Consider the following 10,338-nt stretch of genomic DNA (forward strand, 5'->3'; position numbering starts at 1 on the left):
AAAAAATGTTAAATTGTTGGACGGGAATAAATAAAACAATGATGTTATTGATTTTTAATTATTCTTCACATCAAAGTTATATAAAAATATCAAAAGATAAACATTCAATAACGATTATTTCTAATATCTACATTTAATTACAATCTCGATAACCTTTCTTATAACATTTTTACAAAAACTTTGTATCTATAATAAGTGATAACATCGAAAACCTTTTCTTACACCGATCTTTATACGTAAAATTAACAAAAATTGCATCTCAAACAACTTATCTTCGTACTCTCGAAATAGGTGTATTCCTAGAATAAAATAAGGGTCATTTAATTATGAAGCCATTATTTTGCGGCAAAACACTTGAAGTTTCATCCTTCTTAAAGCGAATTTACTGCACTTACCAGAAGAAATCCAGCAGCTAATAGTAGGGCTTTGTGTTTTGGTTGAACGGCTAAGTCTGGGAATGAAATTTTGGTGGTAAAGCTGCCGACTTCCGTGTTCCAGCCGTGAGAAATTTCGCCAACTTCGCGTAGAGAGTCACCTGTCAAAATCTGAAATTATAACACACAGTGTCAAAAGCTTATCCAATGATATATTTAGTTTCTGTTTTTCTTGAATCTTAGTCAATTGTTACATACTTTAAATTCAGAAAGCATTAGTGTACTTCTTCGTACAGCAGCAGGTCCTTCTATCAGGAATAAGACGTTGTCTGTCTGATCACGGACCAGATAAAATGGTACTAATAGCGTCCACTGCTGCTGTATTCGACCTATGTAGTCTCCTGGTGGAGTGACCACTTTTAATTCCTGTAATAGGAACACTTGTGCTTTTTCTATGTGTAAAACTTATTTTTGGGTTAGCTTTCGTCTAGCAAGACATTTCTTTCACATGGCCGTTGAAGGAAATGTGGATTTTAAAAGATTTATAACTATAAAAAAAAATATCAACTCACATTATTATTATCTTTAAAATAAACAATAATATTTTCCATTTATTTATTAATCTCCAAATATGAAATAAAATGGAAGCGTAGTGACTGACTTAACAAATGTGTTTGATCCCTATGAGAAAATGCGAGTTGCTTAAATAACATTTTATTTAAATATTTTTTTTTAGAACTACGAAACTAAGGAAGAGCTTTAAGTGAAGCATGTGAGATTTTATCACCTGTAGCCGGCAAGGAAAACAGCAGGAGGCAGCGGCAAGCCTCCTAGTCAACACCAATGCCTCCTGCCTCGTGTTGTCTTGGAGTCGCATTACGAATCCCCGGCCCATACCACACAAACATCTCTGGGTTTCGTTTGAAGACTCACTGGCTATGTATAATGCTTCGCCTTGTGGGACTTTCACGATGTATCGGTTTTCAGAATCGATCCGAGACGTCACTGTGAGGAATAAAAGGTACTCAAGCGGCTTGTAAATTTATTATGAATCTTAAAAGGTATCTGTATAAAATATGTTTATTATAATTTATTCTTCTCTGTGAGCGAATATGATTTCGGATAGTCAACAAGAAAATGACGTTATTAAATGAAAAGTATATTAGTACTAATTTAAGCAGAAAAAGTCAAATTTATTTCAAAATAAATTCATGAGCCCTTGTAAGAGCCCGTATTGAATAATACGAGTGTTTTTTTGTTTGTGTTACAATATGCCATATTTGTAAAAACATCATATATTTTTATTTCAGTAGGACACACTTACTGTCATCCAGTTCCACAGTTTGCTGGATGAGCAGGCTGGTAGCACCAATCAGGAAGTCCAGGCCATGCATAGGAATAAATTGACCTCGGGCCTGCGTGGACCGCCAGTCTGTGGTGGATACCGGCAACTCAGCTCTTCCGGTAACTAAAACGACGTTGAAATATAATTATCAAAAAATTGTTTTGTGTTTACAGTTTATGACTTTAATTTCTCATGTGTTTAGCTCCTTAAAAATTATGACTCATGAGATATCTTGCTTTTGACTTATCTACATATATATGTATAGTATTGTTCATTTTTTTTATTGTAACAAGAATACCTAGAAATATGTATTAGGAACAGGGAATAGTAGTTGAGATGAATATTTTTTTTATTTTATTACATAAATTTTGCGAAGGGCGCTTGATACAAACAGAGATCTTTTACGTATTACGAGAATACTTGTTAGTCCTCGCAAAATATATTAATATATGTAAAAAAGTACCTTGGGATTGTGGTTGCACGCTGATTACTAAATCTGGTCGCAATTTTCTTCCGTCATCTTTAAAAAGAATAAACTCGTTTGTATTTTTTGTCACATTTTTAGATTGAAACTACATCACAATAGGGTTGTTTTTCTATTTTTATAAAACTGGCACGTCTAGATATGTATTATTATTGCAATCTTATCATTATTTTGCATTTATACACACTTTTGACTTTTCTTAAAAATAAATTTGTAAATATATATGACAACAATAATCGTGGAAATGTAATTAAGTGCATATAATACAATTGCCTTTGCAGAGTGCACACTTAAAGAAGCAAAATTATCAACTTTCGAACAATCAAGAAAGTTTTGCACATATAAAAAGTAAATATTTTAATAGATTTTAATATTCTTAATAATTACGAACATTACAAAAAATACGAATAAAAATACATATGTAAGGCCGTATCAATATGATAAGTGATAATTGTCGTTTGTAAATATAAATTAACACTTTAAAAATAAACGCTTTTGGACACTAAATTGAGCAAACCACTAATAACAGAGTAGTTGATTTGTAAATTATTGTAATCTGTACCTCGCGTTGCCGCCGGATTGTCAACGCCCTGACTATAACTAGCCATTTAAAAAGTACCACAGAACTGGGAGAGTAATGTTATTTGTTGGAGGCACTTCATACACTGATATCAACACAATCATTTGCTCGGCTTATCACAAGATAAACCTATCGTTATGACGAGCGGGTATGCGCCAGGTATTATATGTTAATCTTTTGAACATGTCGAATCACTATGTTCTTAGTTTAAGGTATAAATAAAACAAATGATTCCGGAAAAACCATTCATATTAATGTGTTATCATGAACATTTTACTAATAGTCATAACATTCAAGTATGGCTTTGTTAAAAGTACAATACAACATTTTTATCTCGTAAGTCATACACAACAGATATAATATGAGTATACAATAATGTCGCCAAATTTACGGAAGACATAGAAAATAGATATTTTTAAATAATAAAAAGGGTTTTTTCATCCCACGTTTTAACTTTTCTTAAATTTTCGTTTAGGACATGCACGTTTTGGGAATATCTTCAAAACTTGTAGATTTCAAATATATGTCAAATTGTCATTGACGAAGCATAAATTTTTATTGTCCTAGTAAAGTCTAAAGTAGTGCACTAGTGCTAGTTGTGCTTTATCAAGATACTTATAGAAGTCATCGTCGTAGCGAATTCAACTGTAAAAAATCTCATTTTACCACAGTTGTTATAGAGCATGCACTACGGTACGTCTCAAGAAAACTTCTAAGAGCATGTCGTCATAACAACCATATTTATTTTCAAATAAAAGTTACCCAAAAAATAACGTTCAATATATCATGTTCGCATATAATTTCATAAAGATGAGAGTGATAAATTATACATTATATAATCATTTAAAATTTTTGTATAATTTCACGTAATGTCAAATACGTTTATTACAATCTTGTACATAAGTTTTAAAATTTTTATATTTATATATATATATATATATATTGTTACATAATTAATTATTGTTAACACACTAAATGTCGAGGCTACAGCAGATGTTGTGTATATGTAAATATTTAACAACGATAGAGATACTTTCCCAAAAACATCCGAAAAATTTCATATCATATACGATACCTAGACCAGATCCAACAGTTATCGACACATCGACTAGTAATACGAAGCGTGATCTTAGCGAAAACCACATTTATTAAAAACGATCAACGACAAAGCGATCAAATCTATTAATTATAAATAATATTCGTAAATAGCAAATTATAAAATGTAACAACAATCGACTACATGTACGTGTATCATCAGTAAGCATCTAGGCTGGTTAAATGCTTACTGACTGAATTGAAACGCTTAAACAATCAATGGTTATAATCGTTAGACTTAATACTTAGTGACATTTTTTTATAATGATTATAATAGTAAAATAGGTAGCCATATACAGGCGATTATAAAAACTCATTTATATTGAGTTTTAATACAGGTTCGGACACAAATAACGTTTAATTTCGAAAACGCCGGTTCTCTATTTTATTTATCGTTGGAGAGCCCTCTGCCAACCAATATTCAGTTTCAATGTAGCCGGTAGACACGGATTCGCTTCACATTCTCCATCCAACTCGTCCGCTAGATTGTCGTGGAGCTCTCTCAGCGCCATAAGAGCAGATCGGGCAGCTTGTTGGCAGCCTGTATCACCCTCACAGGTAGAATCAGCTTCAGAGAGGAAAACTAAGTCACAGGTTGTCGGTGGAGCCTCGCCCTAAAAACACAGGAAAACTTAAAGACATAGTGTCAAGTGATTGTTATAGCACATTTAAAGTTGTACTCACACAAAGATAACAGATTTGATGTAAGCTACACAATGGCAGGAAAAGTTGACCGCGATCACCAGCTAGCAAATCCACACCTCGGCATCTCTGGACAATCTTTGACAACACGGGGCATTCTCCAGTAGAACTTACTGAAATTATTAAACAAATATTATTGTTTCATTTTACTAATATAGTAAATTATTGCTCACAAAAATTATTTGCAATACTGACCGGTAGACATGATAGGGGTGCGGTGTCTGCCGCTACCGCCCATATATCCTTCTGAGAGCTGTTCTTCGATCCTGCCGTTTAAGTAGTGTCCAGCTCCTTGCTCATCTTCAAAGTCATCGTTCTTGTCATTATTCTTAGTTATTTCGGGTATTTCATTACCCATCATCACTCTTTCTTTCTTAACAGCAACCTTCTTTTCCTTCATTTCTGAATCATGGGAGCGGTGCAAACCAGACGCTTTTTGTATTTGCAAACTTTGTTTGAATTCCTTAAGTGCTTTACGCATCTTCTCCAAGCTGTAAGCGGCTGCTAAACGAGAAAGTAATTTTTCCTTCATTTCTTGTTCTTCTTTTGAATCAAGTTCTTCGCCGATGTTTGAATAATTTAATGCTTCGTCGACGATTAATCCCTCCATGTTCTTTAACTTTTTATCGATGTTATCTAATTTTGTTTCATCAGTAGATTCCGAATTTAGAGATCTTTTTTCTTCTAGCATTGTAAGGGAGCGTGCGTTATTCATGGAATTCATAGGGATATCCTTGTTCTTCGGTGGCATGAAATTTCTTTTGGCATAGTTATGTGACCGGAAAGAATTTAAGGGATATACTACCTCCTTATTAAATGTGTCGAAATATTGCTTCTTTAGGCGATCTTCGTTAATATTACCATTAAATGATTTTTTCAATCTTTTATCAATACCAAAGTAATCAGACCAGTCTATAGACTTCTTCTTAAGCTTTATTGGCTTCTCCTCGGTGTTTTCAACGTCGCCGTGTTCGTGGTGTGTGTGATCATGTGTATGATCGTCATGACTGTGGTCATCATGATCATGATGTTCATGACCCGCTTCTTTTCCGGAAACTCCAGGTGGGTGTATACGTCCATGGCCCTCGTGACTGATGTCTTCTTCCAAGGAGAAATTGCGATAATCATTTGTATGATTGTGGCTAGTCATTGCGACAATAGGTGGTTTAGTGTCATGTGAATTTTCAGCATGCTCACTGCTTCTTTTCACTGGCGATTTAATAATTTCCTCTTCTGGCTCACTAAATATTTTAGTAAGGTCTTTAATTATTTTTGGATCCGTTCCGGAACTGCTCCTGAATGTATTTGTTTTATCACGGTTGCCATGATCTGCAACAAATCTTTTCTTTTGACTATTAAATTTGTAGGGACTGCTACTACGTTTCGTCACTGGGAACCGTTTCTCAATGGCGTCGTATGTATATTGACTGTCATCAGCTAGGTCGGTTATGCTATCGTCATCCAAAGGTTGAAACGCAATAGCGTACTCTTCTCGAATATCATCCTTGTCATCATCAGACACTACGTATGCATTGTAATTTGGATCAACAGGTTCTAAGCCGTCACCAGAATTTTTAATTTTTTGATTTTCCCTGAGGAGAGATTGTTCAAAATCTGTATCCGAACTACGTTTCCGCTTAAAAGCAATCGGTCCCCAATTATTCGGATACCGTTTTTTCACAATTTTCTCCTTGTATAATTTAACAACGCCTTGAGCAGCATTATCATCAAGATCGTGTTGAACCTTATTATTCTTGTATTTCGACCAAAGTTGACCTAGCAGCAGGGCGTACTCAGCATCACTTTCTTCCTTTGGATTCACGACATTATTATTCTCTTCGTTTGAATTTCTATCCATAAAAAGATCACGAAGTTGGTCATTATCTAAATGTTGACTCCTTTCACGGAATGGTGACTCCTGTTTTTTGTTGAACCCTTCATAAGCAGGATTTTTTTTAATGATCTTGTATTCATAAGTTTCTGGAGGTCTTTCGTTTTCTTCGAGTAACTTGACGATATATTTCGGCGTTTGTTCATCGCTGTCTTCTAATTCAGATCCATAATCTTAAAAAAAAAGTTCACCATTATAATATTTGTTGCTCATTAATAAATAAAATTTTTTGAAAAGGCATTATTTAGTACCAGGATATGATTGTGGAGGTACATATTCATAAACGGAATCATAGTCAGGTTGGGCGAATTGCGTGTGCGTGCGGCCACGCTGTCGTCGCTGTAGGGCTTCAAGGGCACCACGAAGTGATGACCCCCTCTCCGCAGTCGAACATGACACCGTGCACACGACCAATATCCATGCCCATATTAAATGCATATTCCGACACCTACAACCAGAGGGCCTTTCAGTCGTTTCAACTAATGCAAGCATCAAAACACTTAAAAGCCAAAAGGTACTAAAAACAATTTATTGGTCTAAAATCTAAATAAATAAAAAAAAAAAATCCTAAGAGAGTTCAATGTTTTATCATCCTATGCCTATTGAAGGTGAAAAAAATTACACAATATATCTATCATATTGGTAATGATGTAGATTTTGTGTAATAGAAAGGACGTTTTAATTACGACCTCGATTGTCTTGAATTTTAAATTGTAGGCAAACAATTAAGTTTTATTTAAAAACATAACTATATTTGTCTATCGCATGTATAATAATGATTGGGCAAATTTACCCCACTGTTAGAGTAGGTACTAGTCATTGTATTTATTTATGTATTGGTGTAAAACTTGCCATCTTAAAGCATATTTAAAAATTTAAAAAGCCGATGAATGTCTTATATAAAGAGGAATTGTTACAAGTGGTGCCATCCGCGCCGTACTAAATATATTATACTATAATCCTTAGAATTATTTTTATGAATGATTATAATTAATTATAATATTGAAGCATTGCAATCTTGTAAGTGCAACATTTAATTATCAACTTGTATTTGAAAACTATAAAAACTGGCTTCAGCTATTTTGTAAGAATTTTTTTAAAGTAATCTGAACATTAAAAATCTGTATCGAAGATAATATTTAACCCAAAATCGATTTTTTAATACCTAAGTAAATTAATAGAAGATGACAATCAAGAAAAAGCTAATGAAAGCGATGCCTTTTTCTTTTACTGAATTGTAATCTAGAAAGGAGTGGTTAATCTGTTGGTTACTTTACTACTTTGTCTCTAATGCTTCATAAACATATCAAGCTATAACAGCTGTATTAAAAAATCTGTTACTTTAAAAAGGCAATGAAGAACGCGGATATGATCAAAAAATCCATACATATTTTTTTTTTCAAATAACAGTGTTCATTAAATTTCATTTCCTTTGAAAATATCTATATTTTTTAAATTCGACTGGATAGTGCTTAGCTATCATTCCACCTGTTGGAAGGTGGAAACGGAATCTTAGGTGATGAACGCACTATCTCAGTATCAACCCAGTCACACTTTTTTTGATGACACCCATATTATAGCTCGAAGGAAACACAACCGCAGACAAATTGTTCCAATCTCTTACTGTGCTCATGACGAAGGAGGAAACGAATCGCTTCGTTCGTACGCGAGGAAGATCAACAACGAAAGGATGGAAGCCCACCGCGTGTCTGATTGTCTGTACACACTTTCCAGAGTGTATCCTGTAGAATACCGAGAGGCTAAACTAGACTACATTAAATTTAACCAAGTTGTGGTTACCAATTTGCCTTTTTCCGCCTCTCTTCACTGAACCCAAACAAGTTAGGTGACAGCAGTATTCCACTTACGATCGAACCTGTGCTTTGTATAAACAAAAAAGCTGTCCAAGCGTGAAGTGCTGCCCCACTTTTGCAAGATCCCCGAGTTTCCTTGCAGCAGCTTTAGCTTTGCACTCAATGAACCGCTCAAAGATAAGTCTCGAGGATACTTCAATATCTAATATCTGAAGACGGTCAAAATATTCCAAGAACATATTCCGAAAAATTGGAGTCAATGTGAAAGGACTCTTCTTGGTGAAAAGAAACGCTTGCGTTTTGGTGGCGTTAAATTTTACAAAATTTTCCTCGCCCTGTTCGGAAAGTACCTGGAGTGTGAAATTAACACACTCTACCATGGCCTCACTTTCTAACTCTAATTGATCCTGACTGGCCCTAAGACTGGGTTCATACCACTCCACAGCTGAGCTGTTATCTGCGTAACCCAAAACACCCGGTGAAAGCAGAATCATATTAAAACAAAGGTCACTTTGTGAACTCATTGTTGTATAGAAAACGGGAATGTCAAAAGGTGTTTTAAACCAAATTTATATTATTACAATTTCAGATAAGTAGTAGTCTACATCTATGCCTAGAAATGTTTTGAATATATTACTATTATATATATATATATATATTGGTTTATGAAAATATTTCAAGCAATGCTATTTCCACCTGTTATGCTTTTATTGTTCTCATAAATGTATTTTCGACGAAGCTTGTAACAAAGCAATATTATAGATTAAGACCCTAAAGCATAATAAGTTCTTAGAAAACTATATTACATAACAATAACTGATATAGCCGCAAAACAAAAAATAAAAAAATATTGGTCATTGTATCATCTAAAGTCTTTTCAAATGTTTAATTTGTACTAACAAATTCTTTAGTACACATACATCTCGTGTATACAAACAATAACTGACATCTATACTGAGCTGACTTCTCATTTGGAACAACTAAGACCACTAAATTAGCGAACACAAAGCTACTTAGGCTATTTAACTTTATAGCCGGCGTATATCGAGTTAGGTCAGTGATGTAGGTCACGAATTCGAGTGCATTCCATTATTATTTAGAATGATTAAATTGATACTTAAATATATATATAAAAAAGAAAAATCCATAAAAGAATACGTTAACGGTATGTGAGTAATCTTTGAGGTGAAGTAACTTACCTTAAATCATTTATCACTCACTAGAAAATACGTAGTTGATGTGCGGCCACCGGGGCGTCCGAAAAACAACTGGGATACAGAATGTTGGCAAGCTGCGCGTAACATCCTGCGCAGAAGGCACCCCAGGGTTCTGCGGATCTCCATATCTACGGAACTCAGTATAGCTGAAAGATCTGGGGGCGGCGAGCGGGGGCGGAGTGCGGGGCTTATATAACTACGATCGATAGATGGGGCGAAGCGAGGCTTAGGTTCCGTACACAGTAGGAGATCGTTTTGATATATTCGCTTTGAGAGTAAAGTCCACTATACTTTATTAGTTGCAATATTTGTACCGTTGCATATACGCTATTTTATTGTGATTCATTCCGTTGTAATTTTATTTATTGTACTGAGGAGGCACGAGTAATATATTAATAAAATATAAGTTTTATGATAACGTCAGGACGTAAATTCAAATTACCATATTTTTCCTGTGAAAACTCTGACAGTATATCCACAGAAGTTTTATAATAATATTAGGGAAATTCCATATATTTTATCATATAACTAATACAACACACATCAATAGTTTGTGAGATGCTCTCTTGTAAAAAATACTTAAATTCTTTGAATCAAATGATTAAATGTGATAATATACATTTCGGTTTTGACTTAAAATAATAAGTTGTAATATATTTGCAACATTATAAAATTATTGATTTACCCAGTATAGCATAGATGTCTGAAAAATGATGATTATAAGCCTTAATAGTTGTAATACATAGTAATCTAATCTTACAGAAGTGTAATTGCATTTTTGTTTTGTGTTTTAATTTTTATTTTCTTTGTGGAATTTTACGAACGCGTTTTATTTC

General features: G+C 34.0%; 1 protein-coding gene across 1 annotated transcript; it reads right to left on the reverse strand.

The window, feature by feature from the left end:
- Positions 1–42: 42 nt before the first annotated feature.
- LOC116778174 (uncharacterized) lies at positions 43–9,605 on the reverse strand. Its single transcript, XM_061529616.1, has 12 exons — positions 9,485–9,605; positions 6,723–6,919; positions 4,776–6,644; positions 4,563–4,693; positions 4,274–4,492; positions 2,621–2,705; positions 2,183–2,239; positions 1,699–1,842; positions 1,162–1,379; positions 633–800; positions 396–545; positions 43–299 (listed from the first exon to the last, which is right to left on the reverse strand). The coding sequence occupies exons 2-12, from the start codon at positions 6,907–6,909 to the stop codon at positions 243–245; spliced, it is 3,285 nt and encodes a 1,094-aa protein (XP_061385600.1). The 5' UTR covers positions 6,910–6,919; positions 9,485–9,605; the 3' UTR covers positions 43–242.
- Between the last annotated feature and the right edge of the window lie 733 nt (positions 9,606–10,338).

This window comes from Danaus plexippus, chromosome 6 (assembly GCF_018135715.1).
Source record: "Danaus plexippus chromosome 6, MEX_DaPlex, whole genome shotgun sequence".
Classification (NCBI taxonomy): domain Eukaryota; kingdom Metazoa; phylum Arthropoda; class Insecta; order Lepidoptera; family Nymphalidae; genus Danaus; species Danaus plexippus.